The sequence below is a fragment of the Perca fluviatilis genome, chromosome 1 (assembly GCF_010015445.1).
Source record: "Perca fluviatilis chromosome 1, GENO_Pfluv_1.0, whole genome shotgun sequence".
Lineage (NCBI taxonomy): Eukaryota > Metazoa > Chordata > Actinopteri > Perciformes > Percidae > Perca > Perca fluviatilis.
In genome coordinates, this window is record NC_053112.1 from 33277215 (window position 1) to 33295732 (window position 18518).

Genomic DNA, 18518 nt, shown 5'->3' on the forward strand with positions numbered 1-18518 from the left:
AATTGTAAATTCTGGTGGTCGTTTTTTTGTCTTTTTAGAACCATAACCAATTGTTTCAGAATAAAGATATGGAGCTAAGTAGCATAAAGACTAACTTGACCTTTGTGAACCAAATTTATTTAATCACTATACTGTGTTCACTGATACAAAGAGGATGCCAGTATTTCCTAACAGTTTGGGAGAAAAGTAAAAAAGGAATTTTAGGTCTAATCTACTGCTACTTTTGTCAAAGAGAAAACTGCAGCAAGTAGAGCTTTTTATTATGTGTTCTATATTTGCAACAATATGTTGCCAACTACCTTTAAAGCTGTATGTGACTCAATTGTAGTTTAACATTATTTATTTTTTTACCAGTGGTGAGTTGTCTCCTGCAGGATGACACATTTAACTCAAGACATTCATGCTAACATTCCACATGTTTCTCAATCCACCATAATCTGCAAGAAAATGCTTGTTTATTGCGCTAACATCATCTAAAGTGCAACAGACCTCAGTGGCCAAATGTGACCAAAGTTCAGGGTGCTGCTATTATTCCAGTATAGAGCAATATACTGTAATATACTGTTTATTGAGTATTAAGTGCAATTTTAAATTCTATGCATATTCACTTGGTAATCCTTAGGATTGCACACTTTGCATTAATTAGAGTTACCCTTTACTGCCTACAGTTACAGACTGGCTGAATTCTGAATTAAGTTACTTCTATACTCTTTGCTGGAGGGTGAAATCAAATCGCCCGCAGATTGGGCTGGGTTTATCCAGTCTAGTGGTCACCTGCTTTGTTTTAGGTCGTGGCTGTGTGGCTCACCACTTCCTCCTGGTGGCACTGTAACCTATGTATCTGCACTTGCTTTCACTAGAAGTAGCCTATGATGATTGTTCTGTGAACAGTGATGATGGTGACTGAATTGGCTTTCATAACACTCAATAACACTCTTTGCATTTTGTTTATGTTTTGTTATAATTAGTTTTTTTTTAACTCTGAGCTCTCATTGCATGTCTGACATTAACAGAAAATAGAAGAAGGATTTGCGACCATAACTCAAAGGGCTTTCCAAATACAGCACATTTCTTTGACATGCATGTGGAAATAATGTAATCGTGTATCCCTCATCATCCCCCATGCCAGTGTTGCTCTGTAGCTGCATATTTTATTCATGCTGGGTAAATGACTTTGAAAATATGTTTTAATCAGAAGCGAAGATAGACGATCCCAAAACATATCGATTATACATCCCTGCAGGGTGAGGTCAGTGGCTGTGTGTGTGTGTGTGTGTGAGAAAGAGATTGCCTGTGGGTTAATGGGTCCATAGGTCAGCGCAATATGGGTAGCTGTTGATTTCTTATATGTGTCTACATGTCCATCTGTCTGTCTGGGTGTTAAATGAAGTATTTGTGGGTGGTTAAAAAGTGGACAAGTAAGAGTGAGGCAGTGGTGTGTAGGTACAAAATTTCAGTAGAAGAAGAGAGCGGTGAGAACTCCTATCTTTTTTTATTTTTGGTTTTCTCTCACTACACTGAATGTGGATGAAGCCGTCAGAGAACAGCTGACTCATGAGTTGGCATACTCAGCAGCTCAAAGGATATTCAGTTGCACCCTGAGACAAAACTTCTATTAGAGAATCTATTTGACCGGGATGAAACTTGATTGCAGTCAATTTTTAAACAGCTGGAACAACAGGTGATTGCGGTCCTCACAAGATAAGGAAAACCAAACATTCACTTGTGGACAACGGAACTAAATTTACTTCACTGAAGTTTCACTTCTCCTCTCCTAGATGTCAAAAAGGAACTAGAGAAATCAAATTTTGACCTTTGACCTCTGTTTCCTGTGCACACCAGCATGGATATTCCAGCGAACTTTGTGGAGGTGAATGGTATATCTCCTTTAGCAGCAGGTTGGGGATGGAGCATGGTGGTGTACTTGTGTCTCTTTGTCTCACTTGTAATGCTCTTAGCTCTGTTGCTCTGGTTCTTACTTCACCAATCACAATACTACAGATACAGAAGGTGACAATGCACTATGACCGACAACTGCTAGCTCAAAGCAGCCAGTTTGTGTGTGGGTGGGTGTGAGTGTGCTGAGATGCCTGGAACGTGTGTGTTTTTTGGACTCTGTTTTCGGGGATTGTGTGATTTTCTTTTTGCATCGTTTCTGTATTTGCAGCGCGTTTGGGTATTTGGTTGTGGTGTGTGTATATGCAGCACATTTGCTAAATGCTGCGCATGTGTTGTCAAATTAATGAAGATGTTTTCTTAATTTGCTTGTGTGTTGTCTATTTGAATGTGTTTCATAAAGTTGCAGTTTGTTTGCCTCTGTCGGCCACCGTAGCAATCTGTATTGTAGGATAAAGATCTCTGTAAATGATAGCAAACAAAAAGCTAGTAATGAGGGGCAATAGTGCCCTAAAGAACTGGAGCTAACGGGAAAGTTGCCGGTTTGATGAAAGAGCATTCTTTGCCACCCCCCTCATTACCGCCACTAAATTGCCCTTTAGCAAGGCACTTAACCCCCAGCTGCTGGTCAGTAACAAAGCAGTTCAGACTCTGTGTGTGTTCCCGAAAAAGAAAGAATTGCTTTCAGGGAAACTCCCTTGAATGAATAAAAATGGTTTTAAATGCACCTCGTGTGAAGATTTCTTTATGCTCATAATGGTGTTTTATTTGTTAATAAAATATTAAACATCCTCCTTAAAAAGTCAATTTTGTGAAGTTAATTTAAAATTGTAATAAGTCATTATTTAATAGTAGAACCCATATTATCCCGCTCTTTCTCTCTCTCTCTCTCTCTCTCTCTCTCTCTCTCTCTCTCTCTCTCTCTCTCTCTCTCTCTCTCTCTCTCTGTTAGGCCTCTTTGTTAGAATTGATCTGCAGCTCTCAGTTCAGTTTAGTCAGTGATTCAGTGACATGCCATGCAGATTCCACACATGCCAACAGAGGCAACAGAACGAACAGCATTCAAAGTAGAATCAATACTAACTAAATCCATACGTTCTTAAGATAAGGTCCTCTTTACCTCTGTGGCAATGAATCAGTTTTGGTGTCAGTCTTCACCGGCTGTCAAAACCTGGTGTCTCCTAGTTTCCAGTTTCTGTCTACTGAATTAGAATCTCAATATATTGACTTAATATCTCAAAATATTGACTAAGAATCTCAAAGTAATGAAAAACTAAATGATGTGCATTATTATCTCTATAAATGATTGGTATTATTTGGAACTTAAAGCTACTGTACATGACAGATTTGTTGTCTTCTTCTTTCTTTTTGTTTTTTGAGTTCACAGATAGATAGATAGATGGATAGATAGAGAGATAGATACTTTATTCATCCCAAGGAAAATGTTAGGCATCCAGTAGCTTAAACAACCATAACAAACACAAATACACACATAAATCTCAGATACATAAAAATCACTCACAGACATTTAAAGAGTTATAAAAAGTTATAAAAATCACTCACAGAAATTTAAAGAGTTATAAAAAGTTATAAAAATCACTCACAGAAATGTAAAGAGTTAAAGGTGCTATGGTAGACTGTGTGCAATGGTGGTAGTGCAAAAGAAAACAGTCCTGGGATTGAATAGTGCAATAGCTTATTATTATATATTAACTATGACTATGAAAAGACAAGAATGTAAACATAATAGAATTAGAATTGCTTGACAAAAATATATGTGTATGTATTTATGTGAAGTTCAGCTGAACCTTCAGATTTCTTAAGACACTGGCCCTCACTTACAATAATACTAGTCAAGCCAGTGTTTTAAAGAACTTGGTTACTCTTAAAATAAAGGTAAAAAAAAGGATATACTTAATGCTTAACTAATGTATGACTCATGATGATTTAATGCATGAATTAATGCAGGATGTATATTAAATTCCTGTCTATGAGAATAATATGTTCTGGTTTCAGAGAGGCTCAGCAAATGCATAGGTCTGAAATGAACTTTTACGTTACTGAAATCCAGCTAACTTGGTCGCATATCTGTCGAAGAAACTGTGAATTAACATTCCCTTAATTTGTTAATGGTGAGCAATGGGAATTCACAATACAGCACATTAATTCACGCATTAAATCATCATGGGTCATGCATTAGGTAAGCATTACTTAAATATATGATTTGTACCCTTATTATAAAAAGTAACCAAGACTTGAATGTCTGATGAATTCTGTTAGCTCCATACACACAGTGTCCAGTAACTGTGATTATTCCTTGACATAAATAAAATTGGCAAATGATACAGACAAGCACATATTTGAGCAATTTATTAGTTTATATCGTTATAGTGTATATACTGCATGATTGATCATGCTTTATTAAATTCTCAGTACAATCTGTCACACGTTAAAGCTGTATCACTTGGATATTTTTACTATGAGACAAAAAAAGAGTAGCTTAACATTTGGAGAATCTTTGTATGGTCTTTAACTTGTGAACTTGAGCGCAGTGTAAACAGACTTACAGTGCTCAGAATAAGTGAATACACCCATGCTAAAGTTGACTAAAAAGAGGAATAAAAAAAAAATCATCCTTTTGGAAATTGATCTTAATGCCTTTATTTAAAAAATGAGGAAAAATCCAACCTTTAAGGACACCAATTTTCTTTGTGAATGACTAATGTATCGTAAATAAATAAATGTTCTTCCTACACCGCTATGTTCAATTCCTATAGAAGCAGGCAGATTTTTATTTTTAAAGGCCAGTTATTTCAGTGATCCAGGATACTATGCATCCTGATAAAGTTCCCTTGGCCTTTGGAATTAAAATAGCCCCACATCATCACATACCCTTCACCATACCTAGAGATTGGCTTGGGCTACTTTCCATAAAATCATCTCTCAATGCACATCAAACCAGCTATTAGGTTAACTGAAATAAAACCATGCCAATCTCTAGGTATGGTGAAGGGTATGTGATGATACAGCACATACAGAATATGCGTCTCAATCTGGGTTTTTACCGCAGTTTACGGCCTCTTGCCTGTTTACGGCTTATGGTCAGCTCTGTGCGTTGCTATGGTTGCTGTACAAAAAACAACCAGCCAACAGTTTGCAAGGCTGCAGACCCAATAAGAAGGAGAAAAAACAGCAACTTTTAAACATTTTCAAAGACTTGGTTATCAACAGATTTTTGGATATTCGCACACATGACTACACCGACCTTTTCAAGAAGGTGGTTGAAGGAATGAAAGAGGGAGGCTGTGTTCGCACGGTCCAACAAGTCCGCCGCCGCTGGTAAACTTTGAAAAAATCCTGTTTTGCACGGCTATGTGTAAACAGGAATATTAGTAAAATACTTACTTTCATTAGCCATGTAAACAGCTTAGTCGGAATATCGTCTTTTTCGGAATTAGGTCAAAAATGATGTGCATGTAAACGTAGCCATTGTTAGCTCTGATGTGTAGGCTACTGACTTTAAAGCTGCACTTATCAATATCTTATTGACAATGGAGCGAATGATTATGTGTTATGTGAAAGGGGTCACTCTCAGTGTAGTTTCACACTTCCAGACAGATCGCCACAGTGCTGTGGAGTAATGTCTGGCTACACCACAATTGCATTCTTGGATAGAAGAAAAAAAACGCTCTGGGTTGTTTGCATTGCTTTAAACTAATCACGATCGTCTTGGTGCTAAGTGCCGGATGCAGCGACGGTAGTTCTGCAAAATAGTCTCGGCCGGGGAAGGAACTTGTTTTGGTGGGACATTTGCACCCTAAAAAAGAAAACGCCGGATTTTGAGAATGGCAAGACACCTAATTATAGGCCTACATCCATGCAACACAGAAAGTGAAAAGAGAGGGGTAAAGCCTGACATCCAGCGTGATGTCAGCTTTATCCTGGAAATACTCTGTTGATCTAGATAGTAACGCAGTTCCCCTTTGTTCTAAGGGATGTTTTAGCATCTCTCCGCTCATTGTTTTATTTTACCTTTATTTAACCAGGAAGAGACACATTAAGATTAAAAATCTCTTTTTCAAGAGTGTCCTGGCCAAAACAGGCAGCAGTACAACCACACATATAGTACACACAAACACAAAATACACAAAAACACTAAAAACATAAAACAACTGAAACAGCAAATCCCTCAAAGTCAACCAGAATCCTAAACACATCTGGCAAAACATCTACAGCCAGATGTGGCTGCCTCCAAGTCAATCAACATCCTCTTAAAAGCGACCAATGAGACTAGCTCATTAAGTTTCATGGAAGTCTGTAACTTGTTCCATGTAGAGGGAGCAGCAAACTTAAACGCCTTTTTCCCCAGTTCAGTTCTAACCTTTGGAACAGATAGAAGGAAAAGACCCTGGGTAAGAAGATTGTAAGTCCCGGTACTATTTACACTGATATAGGTCAGAAGGTAGGATGGAAGTAGACCTAAGATAGCCTTGTACTGTATATGAAGATATGCCAGTGTTGAAGTCTCTGTGTTGATAAAGAAGGCCATCCAACACTTAAATAAAGTTCACAATGGTGAGTGAGGGCTTTCATACCAGTGATGAACCTCAGAGATCCATGGTTTACAGTGTCCAGAGCATGTAAACTTTGAGATGAAGCATGAATAGGGCTGGGCAATATATCGATATTATATTGATATCGTGATATGAGACTAGATATCGTCTCAGATTTTGGATATCGTAATATCGTGATATGACATACGTGTTGTCTTTTACTGGTTTTAAAGGCTGCATTACAGTAAAGTGATGTACTTTTCTGAACTTACCAGACTGTTCTAGCTGTTCTATTATTTGTCTTTCCCCGCTTAGACATTATGTCCACATTACTGATGATTATTGTTTTTATAGACATGTATTTATTGAATTTTAACAGTTTAAAAAAATACATGTTGATACATTTAACAAAGCATATAACAGTCAAACTATAAAATAATTCACTCCCCCCACCCCAAAGGAAAAATAAAAAAAAATAATAAAAAATAACTGGGTAACGACATTATATAATCATATACAGCTTAGCATCACATGGTTAAGGACGTATCGACAGTTAGGGACATATCCCCTTCAAATTTCCAGAGTTTCCTCAACTTCACAGTTTTGCTGGCCTTGAGTGCAGATACTTTCAATTTGCACCCATGGTAAGTAAGGTTCAGGCGAAAACCAGTACATTGCAGCTCTAATTTGAGCAGCCCAAAAGTACCATTATAAATTGGGTAATTGTAACCCTCCTCTCTCATAAGGCAGGTAAAGAAGTGACAGTCTCAACCTTGACCTCCTGTTATTCCAAATAAACAGTAAATAGTTGCTTCATTTTGGAGAAGAACTGTGGCGGCGGGGGTAAAGGGATGGATTGAAATAGGTATAAAAACTTTGGTAGTATATTCATCTTGATTATATTTATACGCCCTAAAAGGGAGATTGGCATTGATGACCAGCTATTCATGGATTCAGTTACTGTAGAAATCATAGGATTATAGTTACAAGATACTAAATCTTTAATGGTTGGGGTAATGGTGATACTGATGATTATTTAACTAAAATCTAAGTGGGAAGATATTTTGTTAAAGCACCAATTGTCAACCCTAGAATATGGCCGCAATATCGATATCGAGGTATTTGTTTAAGAATATCATGATAACTGTTTTTCTCCCTATTGCCCAGCCCTAAACATGAATGTATAAAACATCTCCATAATCAAGTACAGACATAACAGTGGCAGCGACCAGCCTCTTTCTAGATTTGAACGAAAGGCAGGATTTGATCCTGAAATAAAACCTTAGTTTAAGTTTAAATCTTTTTGCTAGCTGCTCAATATGAAGGGTAAAAGAAAGATTCATCAATTAAAATAGCAAGATATCTGTACTTAGAAAAACATTCAATCTTCGTACCCTGGGAAGTGAGGATTGAAGGCAGATTTGATTTAAATTTTGAGTTTGAAAAAAGCATGACTTTAGTTTTTTCTGCATTTAAAACAAGTTTTAAATCATAAAGATTCTGTTGAAGCGTGTTAAAAGCAAGTTGTAACTGGGAGAGGGCCTGGTCTGCAGTGGGTGCTGAGCAATACAGTACAGTGTCATCAGCATAAAAATGAAATTTTACAGGATCAATGTTATTGATATAGAGGATGAATAGCAGTGGCCCCAAAACTGACCCCTGAGGCACGCCTTTTGTTATTTTGAGATAGCGAGAAATGCTGCCCTCCGCCTGCACACTCTGTGTTCTGCCTGTAAGGTAATTAACAAACCAGTCGACAGTTTGTTCAGAAAGTCCAGCCCTATACAGTATCTGCTTAAGCACAATGTGGTCCACTGTATCAAATGCCTTTGAAAAGGTCAATAAAAAAGGGCTGCACAATGCTGCTTATTGTCTATGGAGTCAACAAAGTCATTTAAACCTTAAGAGCTGCCAATGTTGTACTATGCCTTTTTCTAAAACCAGATTGGAAGTCAGATAACACATTATAACTAGGGCTGGGTATCGTTAAAAATCTTTCGATCCGGTGCCAATTTCGATACCTCAGTTTCGATGCCGGTTCCTAATGATACTTTTTTCGATACCATATGTTTTAAAATCCATTTCAACATCAACAAAAATACATTAAACACAAAGCTTTTATTTTCCACCTTAATTGTGAATCAAAACAGTTATCAAAATTATAAAAATTCTGGTAAAACTGCTCACTCAGAGTAACATTATTAAAAGTGCCTTGCCTTACAAGCTCAGCCTGTCAGTCAGTCATCAGGGCAGAGAAACGTTGTGCCTGCTTGTCTAGTAAGAGGAAGTGTAACGTCAACAGCACAGCGACCGCTTTCGGCTCGCTCAGATGCTGCTTTTGGAACCGAAATTTGGCACGGAGAGATAAATAAAAATTTTTTCCGGTGCCATAAAAGTATCGACGTTCGGTACCCAGCCCTAATTATAACTGTTTAAAAAATCCTTTAATTGATCACTGACAAGGGATTTTAGTACCTTGACCAGGACAGACAGTTTAGAGATCGCAGGGGAACGACAAAGGCTGATTTCCAGATGGGAGGAATGACATTTGTGTTCAAACACAGATTAAAAATAATAGTTAAAGTGCCCATATTATGAAAAAAACACTTTTTCTGGGATTTGGGGTGTTCTTTTGTGTCTCTGGTGCTTCCACACACATATAAACTTTGAAAAAAATCCATCCATGCTGTTTTGAGTGAGATACGGTTTCTGAATGTGTCCTGCTTTCAGTCTCCTAGTGAGCTGTTCAAAATCGGCCTCGGACTGTGACGTCACAGTCCGAAATGAGCTGGCTAACCACAACCGTTAGCTCGTAGCATCAGCGTTAGCCGGCTAACGCTAACGCTAGCATGCTATGTTGTTCTCAATAGCAAAGCACTGCTACAACACACATAAGTTCACCATAATCTACAAAAGAACTACTTACATGTGCGCCCTCATTTAGAAGTCTCCCAGCTAATCCTGCCTTGTAACTGACCAAAGTTGGAGAAACAGGCTTTCTTTTACTGTCTCTAGAGTTAGCTAGCTGACATGCTCTACATCTGAGCTACTGCGCATGTGCGAGTGCAATAAAAGATAGTACAGAAGAAGAAGATGAAAAGAGGTCTCACTTTGTAGCTAAAACAGAAACCAGGTGAAAAGAGGATCTGCAGCAGTGAGAGAGAGCTGTGCAGTACAACAACAATATGGTGTTTTTTGAAAATTAAACCATCTAAACCTATTCTGGTAAAACCTTAAAATACAGTTATGAACCTGAAAATGAGCATAATATGGGCGCTTTAAGGGCATGGCAATAAAAATTTGCTGCTAGCTTTAAAAAGTAGGGATCCAGTTTATCAGGGCCTTCAGATTTTGTTTTGTCACAGATTTGTTTTTATGGCCTTCAGCTTTGTCTCACCACTCTCAGCAACCTGTTTTCAGCCCAAACACTCTGATTTAGGCATAAGTTATATTGTGTTACTTATGTAGCCTAGCTTTATACTTTGTTCAGATTGCCGCCATTGTAAAATATACAATATGAAATAAAGATGAAAATATATACTATATATAGATTTTTTAATCTTTTTACTGACTCCGTGTTTGGGTTTGGAACCGCAGTAACTTCAGAACATCTAAAAACAACATCTCCCAGAGTGCTTTTGGAGAAGGGCTGTACCCGGGCAGAGTCCGTGTGCACTGGGGTGTGTCCCACACACGCGCAGCCACACGCTCACGCGCACAACGTAGAGTTTTTCCGAGTGGGTTTCTGCAGTCAGCCCTTCTTCTCTTCCTCTCTTCTGCCCGGATCTCACTGCCCGCTCACCGAGCTTCATCTGACGGCTGCTACTCAGCGGTAAGTTCCCCCCCGACGGTTTTTTTTCTTTGAGTGTATCGCTTTACCTTCCAGATATTCCAGTTCAGCAGCAGCAGCAGCAGCAGCCAGGGACAGCCAGGATCTACCTGTTGACAAAAGACAGACATATCAGGAAGTGTGACAGCTACGCTACACAGAGAGGGGATCGGGCACCGCACCACACAACCAGAAAGAAAAAGTTAATTGCAGAAGTTTAAACTGGATACACCTCGTTCTCAGAGAGAGGAAGGGAGAGAGAGACAGTTTGGTATTTGCGATATTTCGTTTCTAAACAGCGTTTTCCTCTCTCCAACAGATTTTCTTTTTCCGCACACATTCTCACATCCAAGACCGACAAAATGGTGAGTCATTTTACCTTCATTTTTTTTTTAAGCTGTCAATTTAAAGAAACACGCCACATTTTATAAACGGATGATTAAAATAATAACTGTTCAAATAATCTTTGCAGAAATCCGTTATTTATGCAAATAGCCTATATATGACTCATAAAGTTGATATCCTCTGAACTCCAAGACAACGCCCACTTTTATCCAGATTATATAATGCTAAGATTTTTTTTTTTATCTAAACGTAGGTTAGATTTTACAACTGTAGATAACCTGTCAGTTTGCACTACACATAAAAGCCCATTCTCTTCCGTAAATGTAGATGTGGCAGTACATCTGTTTAAAAATAAAGAAAACTATGAGCTCAGCAACCATTTACAGTATGTACACTTCAATGTGTAACTTGTTGCTTTAATTAAGGGCATGTTTGAAGTTATCTAATGGACAATTTAACTGCGCAAACTTTGTTAATGCCTGTGGAGGTTTCATTTATCGTTTGTTGTATGACTCATGGGCTCCATTCCATTCGGGTGGATCTGTCTCTCCAACTCTCTCTATGTTTAATACACCCATTTCCAAGTCTAGCCATGGAGTTTAAAACCACCCTCCCTCTCTTAAAGGGGAATGAATCCGTTCTCTTTTTTTACCGTAAAAATGTGATTTATATTCATGATAATCAGCTGTGATGATGCAACACTGCAGACAGTTTAGTCTTGAGCAATAAACCAAACCTCTCTTTGCTGTGAAAGGCTCAAAAGTCAGTTTTAATGTGTCTTTCTTAGACATCTATGGACATCATCAATTTAAGGATAAGGAAAAGACTGATGATATTCTGCACTTTTATGACCAAAAGCAACAAATAAATTGATCCTACAAGTATTAACAAGTATCTGTGTAGCCACGGCCTAATAGACCACATTTCTCTGTGCCATGGACCTTGTTGAACTATTCAAAACAAATAAGTGAGCCACACCTTTGCACTGTGTGACATGCTCACAGGCACTGTGGTTTATATGAAGTTAGTTCACATACTATACACCATCCTTGATCTGCAAAAAGTGCCCAACAAATGCAATATTTACTCCTGTTTTAATCTTTTGCTAAAAACTAGAGCACCCAGCTGCTTTAAAGTTGTTCATTATCAAAGTCTGTGTTGCCCGTTCACAAACTTGTTATCTATGAATTGTATTCCTTTTGGCTTGAAATTTTACATTTGCATTCGCATGAACTGGGGTAGACGCTCCATATTCATGCACGATCTTGAAATACGTTAGCCGAGATAAACTCACATGTGCTACTAATGCTGCTAAAGGACCACACATATTCAATATCCAAATTTCAGGAACAGAAGTCTTCTTCTTTGCCCAGAAAAAGAAAAAGGATATTGAAAAGCGCAAGAGACCAGGTTTTTGAAGCGTGAAGGCTACCGCAGCTGTAATATGTACTTTGAACTGCGTGGTGCAAGAGAGGTGATTGTGATCTATGATCTCAATGCTAGATGGGAGAAATTCTTTTCGCCTTTTCAAAAAGTTCTAATATATATTTGTGAACCATGTGTAAAGATTTAAGTCTTCAGTAAAAAAAATAAGGAGCTTCAGGCTGCAGCCAGATTTTTAGCCTCCCCAAACCAAGATGATTTTAAAGAGACCTGAAATTCTGTAAAAAATGTTTTGTCCAAATATAATTAATCCAGCCATTCTCCTTTTTTTATGCATTTGAAAACAGTTGTATTTCCCAGAGCTTCTCTACATGATCCTTCGGATTCTGAAGAGTTACATTTTAGGAGAAAACTGTCAAATGTTCATATTCAAACATTTAAAGATCCCCTACATGACATTTAAAGACGTAAAAATACTCTCCTATGGATAACAATTTGTGTCTGATATGGGTTTTCCACAAAAACTACATAAACCAACTTGTTAACTGCAAGATGTCTACTTCACTGAAAGTCCATCATCAGTGTTTGTATTTTGTATTATTCTTGGCCTAAAAATTGTCAAAGTTAAGGACACTTGAGTCTAAAAAAATATTAGTATCCACTTTTTATGTAACGTTAAAGAATGTAAACTACACTTTGATTTCCCAAATAAAGGCTACAGGGAGCATCACCTTTTGGGGTCCTCAAGAGTAGCTGCAGCTTTGGTTGGGTGTGCCACAAACATGGAAGGGAAGTCAGAAACTGTTGAGAGACAAACTTGTTAGTTTAGACAAATATAGAATAACACAACCGTATTCTTCAATCTCCAAATATAGACAGTAGTAATGCAGTTAGTAGTAAAATCCATTATATGACAATATAGGACTTTTCTTAAATAAAAGCATTGCTTATATGTATTGTGGATTGTTTTGTGTCTCTGTATTTGCTTTAAAGCAGAGCTACCAGTTGTGACAGCCTCTGTTTACACCGTATAGAGGGTATACCTCCATCAGATAACCCCAGCCTCAGGGCATGTCTGAGCTTGCTCCATAGGACCAACTTATTACTCGCTAGGAGCAAAATCTGTGTCTAACATTCCAGTGGAAATAGTCTGCGTTTTTGTTGTGTTGCTGTTCTAAATATTTCCTTGTTCACCTGTTTGTCCATGCAGCCATCCGCACGTTGATTAGATTTTAGTTTAGCTTGTGAGAATGTGTTTATGAGGATGGATAGCTCGTGGACATTTTGGCATTCCTGCCTGCAGAAAAAGACAGAATCCTGGTTGTTAACAGCGACTTGTTTATTGGACGTCCCACTTTTTTTTTTTTTTCTTTTTTTTCTCTAGATTTTCAGGGTCAGAATTCCAGAGACATTCCCGTGGTTTTCCTCTCCAAACATCTCTCCCCCTGAAATAAGAATGAACCACTTGGCTATATTATTGTTAATGTGTCACAGTTTTAGGGAGTGTCTGGAATGGGTACAGCATTGTTACAGAAAGACGCCTTTTTACTAAAATCAATCTTAAAGTTAATGTTTTTCAGCCTTATCACATTCTTACTGTCCTCCGTATAGATCAGTTTGCCTGTCTGAAACACTTTTTCCGCATTCAAAGAAATTATTAGCCTTATAATCCATCATATTTGAAATGCTGAACAAATCTGAGATGCGGCAATTCCAAGGCTAAAATATTGTGGTGGGACATGCTGTTCATGAAGGGATATATATATATATATATATATATATATATATATATATATATATATATATATATATATATATATATATATATATATACACACATACACACACACATACACACATTCATTCATTCATTCTTCGGATGATACTACACACTTCAATAAGGTGCGCATATAGTTGTTAGGTTCTTGCATGGCATTATGCTGGAAGTTGTCAGTGTATTATGGGTTCTGTCATGTTGTATTATCTTTGTGTTGCATTTGAAAAAAACATTTGAATGTATTTAGAAATGCAGTAAAGAGTTCCAGAATTCGAGAGAAGTATGGGCTGCCCTACGAAAAGGATTTTTTAGAAAAGAAAATACATATACTGTAACTTTGGAAAACCTACATCAGAATTAATCCTCCTCCTGTCTATTTCTTCCATGTTGCAGGCCAGCAGAGGAACTGTAAAAGCCAGTTTGAACTTCAATGCCACTACAGATGCTGAGGCCCTGTACAAGGCCATGAAAGGGCTGGGTAAGATGCTTGTGTATACGGTATGCACATCTGCTGTCAGCATAGTGTAATGTGATACGTTAAAGGTGGGCCAGTCAGTAGTACAACTCCAACAGACCAATGAGAGAGTGTTTAATGGGGATTTCCTCTCTGAACATTAAGTGTAGTAATCCCTGCTGTCTGCGCGGAGCTCCGCCCAGACAGCAGTGAGTCATAAACACACGAGCAGAGATGAAAGTTGAGTCACTTTGAGAAAAAAAACATCTGCTGACCTCGACTGGAGGCTGCAATTATGTTCATTGTTATGTAATCTGTTTGTCTTACTGCTTGGCTGAGTAACCATGGTGCTTGTTGCCGTAGGAACCGATGAGGCTGCCATCTTGCAGCTGTTGGTAGCTCGCAGCAACGCCCAGAGGCAGCAGATCAAGACCGCCTACAAAACTCTGTTTGGAAAGGTTGGACTGACATAACCACATTCACACATTACATTAAATTAAATAACAAGAGCTCAAACTTTAAAAAAAAAAAAAGGCCTCAGTTAGCTTTAAAAGAACTACTATGTGTTTTAAAGGCAAAATGTTTATACCTGTTGGAAACAGTTAGACTGGCTGCTTCCAGTCTTTATGCTAAGCTAACTGGATCTAGGTTCATATTTATAGTACAGACATGAGGGTGGTATCAATCTTCTCATCTATCTCTCAGCAAGAAAGCAAATAAGCATATTTCTCAAAAGGTTGAACTATTCGTTCAAAAGTTGTTATAGTCGTGCAACAGAAAACTCAGATTGGACAGATAGTCTAGCTAGCTGTCTGGATTTACCCTACAGAGATCTGAGGAGCATTTAACCATAGTCCTCAGAAATCGGCCTCACAAAGAAAGCGAAAAGGTAGCGGACATCCGGCCGGAAAAAGGGACATCCGGCGGAATTGGCGGCACCTGATCAACGCCGGAAATGAAACGTCGTCGATTTAGACAAGCTGTTGCTTAGTTAACTTAATTTGAGCTTAACTGGGGACTTAGATCCTGTCCCGAGTCCAAATCGTGCCTAAATCACACCTCTGCACACCTGGCCAATCACTATGTAAAATCTGCTGTCTAAAGTGGGTTTCAGAGGCTGTCAGATGATCCGACATGCTCTGTGTTTATACTGAGGCCTTTAAACCCAATGACCACATACAAAATCAAAGTAGAGATCATTAGCAGAAAATCCATATACAGTACATGTGACACGGCAGCATTACACATTAACCGTAGTAAAACAATCCAGCTACACTCAACAACCATGAAATCCTTCGCTGCATAGCGTTACACTGCAGCCACACACAGGATTTAATTGAAATAGGCTACATGATGTATCTTCACAGGATCTGGTAAATGACCTGAAGAGCGAGCTGACTGGCAAATTTGAGACCCTGATAGTGAATCTGATGACCCCACCCCTCGCTTACGATGTGACATTGCTCCACAACGCCATCAAGGTAAGTGCTGCTGATGCCGGACAAAAGGCCAACAAAGACTTATGCGCTGTAGATGGAGAGTTTCTGAGTAGAGACGTACAGATTTAGCAGTCAGAGCAGCTGGAAACTCAAATATCATTTCATCAGACGTTTTCCCCTCTTTGACCAATAGGGGGCAGGAACCAACGAGAAGGTGCTGGTGGAGGTCCTCGCCTCCAGAACACCTCAGCAAGTGAAGGACATTGTCACAGCCTATAGACAGGGTAACACACACACACACACACACACACACACACACACACACACACACACACACGTGTGTGTATAAATAGTGAAACTATATTTTTTACAGCCTAAAGCTGTATCGCTAGAATTGAAAGTTGTACATGTTTAGAAGCATGTGTCATTTTTCATGTATTTTGGCATTCTGGCAGCTTTATACTTTGTTAAACTGACAAAATGATAAGTCAGATTTAAAGCTGAGTTTGTTTTGATGGACAGTTGTTTCCCAAATGTGTGACAGGGCTAAAATAAAACCTTATGTTTGTACCTCAGAGTATGATGCCGTCCTGGAGGAGGATATAGCCGGTGACACTTCAGGACACTTCAAGAGACTTCTGGTTATTCTGCTGCAGGTAACTCTCCTCTCCTCTCCATTTCCTCTTTTCCTTGTCTCCATTCCTCTATCCTTGTTTCCTCTGCAGTCCTCTTCTCTATCCTTGTCTCCTCTCCTCGTTTTTCGTTGTCTCCTCCAGGGGCGATTCTAGGATCAGACTTTTAGGGGGGCTCAGCCCCTAATGAGAATGTGACACTGATACAGTGCCATGCAAAACCACCCCTGATTGGCCAAAATAACTTTTCAAGCCTTTTGAACCTGTAATTGTTTTTCCTCTGTCACTAACAGACAAGTTCGCAAAGTCTTACTTGAAGCACTAAAGTTTATTTTAAAAACAAATTATGATTTTTAGGGGGGCTGAGATGAAAGTTAGGGGGGCTTGAGTCCCTGTAAAAAGGCTCTTAAATCGCCAATGGTCTCCTCTCTATTCTTTTCTCCTCTCCTCCCTTCTCGTCTCCTCTCTAACAGAAACATTTTGTCTCTCCTCAGGCGAACAGGCAGCAGGGGATCCAGCAGGAATACATAGAGGTTGATGCTCAGGTGAGTCAGTTGTTTTGTTGCTGGTCAGTATATGTTTCTGCTCTTCCCCGTCAATGGTGTCTCTGTTTTTCTGTCTGAGGGTGTGACTGTCACATGAGTTTGTGGAAAGGATCTAAATGCTGGTCTTTGAGGCATGTGTGTGTTGTGGAGGTAGGGGTGGCAGATATGAGCACATGAAAATGATGTTATGGCACCTTCTAGTGGAGGGAGAGAGTAAAATCTCCTTTTTTTTTTCTTGGTTTAATATAAAATAAATTACAAAAATACTGTGAAGGAGTAGGCTACTGTATGGCATAGATAAACTATTTTCTTCTAAAGCTTGCTGCCTCTCTGCTGAACGTTTTCTGATCAAGGACAGCCTCTGTGTGAAAATAATCCATCCTGAGTACTGAGAGACTTTGTTGTAACCAGTTGCTGTTTCTATCAATAGCATTGCTGATAGATTCTCTCTGATCGGTTATACCACTAACTCTAGCGAGGCTTCTGTTCAACTCATTCTTCTTTAGCACATAATAAGTAAAAAGTACAGTATTTCGCACTGAAACTAAGTGTAAAGTAGCATAAAATGGAAATACTCAAAGTACCTTAAAATAGTTCTTAAGTACAGTACTTTAGTAAATGTACTCTGTTTTTGAAGGACACGCAATACGTATTATGTGTACTGTTTTTTTTCCTGTGGTCACAGGCCCTCTTCAAGGCAGGAGAGCAGAAGTTCGGCACTGATGAACAATCGTTTGTCACCATCCTGGGAAACCGGAGTGCAGAACATCTTAGGAAAGGTTTGTCTGTGTGTCCAAGAGTTGAGGCAATTAGAAAGCCTCTGTAATTGTTTTGCGGTCTCCCATAATATCCATTCTAGGCTAATTATGAGCCCATGTGTTTCAGTATTTGATACATACATGAAGTTGGCTGGATTCGAGATGGAGGAGAGCATTAAGAGGGAAACATCTGGCAGCCTGAAAGATCTGCTTCTGGCTGTCGGTACGAAACTACTGCAGGCTGGTTCTGTTTTCAGCTTCTTGAGAGGTGGTGAATATGAATAATAATAAATTACATCTTTTTGTCTTTTCTGTTTGCCTTTTAAAGTGAAGTGTGCCAGGAGCGTTCCGGCCTATTTTGCGGAGACTCTGTACTATGCGATGAAGGTAAGACAACAAAGGTGTCTGTAATGGACAACCAAGTATAATCAATGCTATGGTTTAACCACCATAAAATCAGTAGTAATTACACATTATAATGGCAGAAAAATGCATCTTGCATCATCTATGTCGCCATTGGGGCTTTTAATTCAGACTTTTTAAAACTCATGATTGTTTTTGTGTATTTTTATGCAGATCTGGATTCAGATGCACATTAGCTGTTAATATTTACAGAAGCTTGTGCTGTCAGATAATTTTAGACATTTATGAGGCATACGGTCATCATGTGTTCATGTGTTTGTTGGGTGCAGGGTGCAGGAACAGATGATGACACCCTGATCAGAGTGATGGTGAGTCGCAGTGAGGTGGACATGTTGGACATCAGAACTGAGTTCAGGAGGATGTTTGCCTGCTCTCTGTTCTCCATGATCAAGGTACACACACACACACACACACACACACACCACACACACACACTCACACTCACATAGAGTAAGTTTCTATACTATGAAGCTTCTTAAATTCT

General features: G+C 38.8%; 1 protein-coding gene across 1 annotated transcript; it reads left to right on the forward strand.

The window, feature by feature from the left end:
* Positions 1-9961: 9961 nt before the first annotated feature.
* LOC120562835 (annexin A5-like) lies at positions 9962-18498 on the forward strand. The gene is made up of 12 exons (XM_039806746.1): positions 9962-10281; positions 10598-10643; positions 14177-14261; positions 14601-14695; positions 15605-15718; positions 15870-15960; positions 16253-16332; positions 16803-16853; positions 17539-17632; positions 17739-17834; positions 17940-17998; positions 18304-18498. Exons 1-12 carry the CDS (start codon positions 9977-9979, stop codon positions 18481-18483), a joined length of 1296 nt encoding a protein of 431 aa, XP_039662680.1. The 5' UTR covers positions 9962-9976; the 3' UTR covers positions 18484-18498.
* The last annotated feature ends 20 nt before the right edge of the window (positions 18499-18518 follow it).

Excerpts from the sequence above, each read along its gene's own strand:
- LOC120562835 (XM_039806746.1), top strand. The coding sequence starts at position 9,977 with ATGAAAATATATACTATATATAGATTTTTTAATCTTTTTACTGACTCC. Across the intron at positions 10,644-14,176 it reads CATCCAAGACCGACAAAATG|GCCAGCAGAGGAACTGTAAA; the intron begins GTGAGTCATTTT and ends TCCATGTTGCAG. Across the intron at positions 15,961-16,252 it reads TGTCACAGCCTATAGACAGG|AGTATGATGCCGTCCTGGAG; the intron begins GTAACACACACA and ends TTTGTACCTCAG.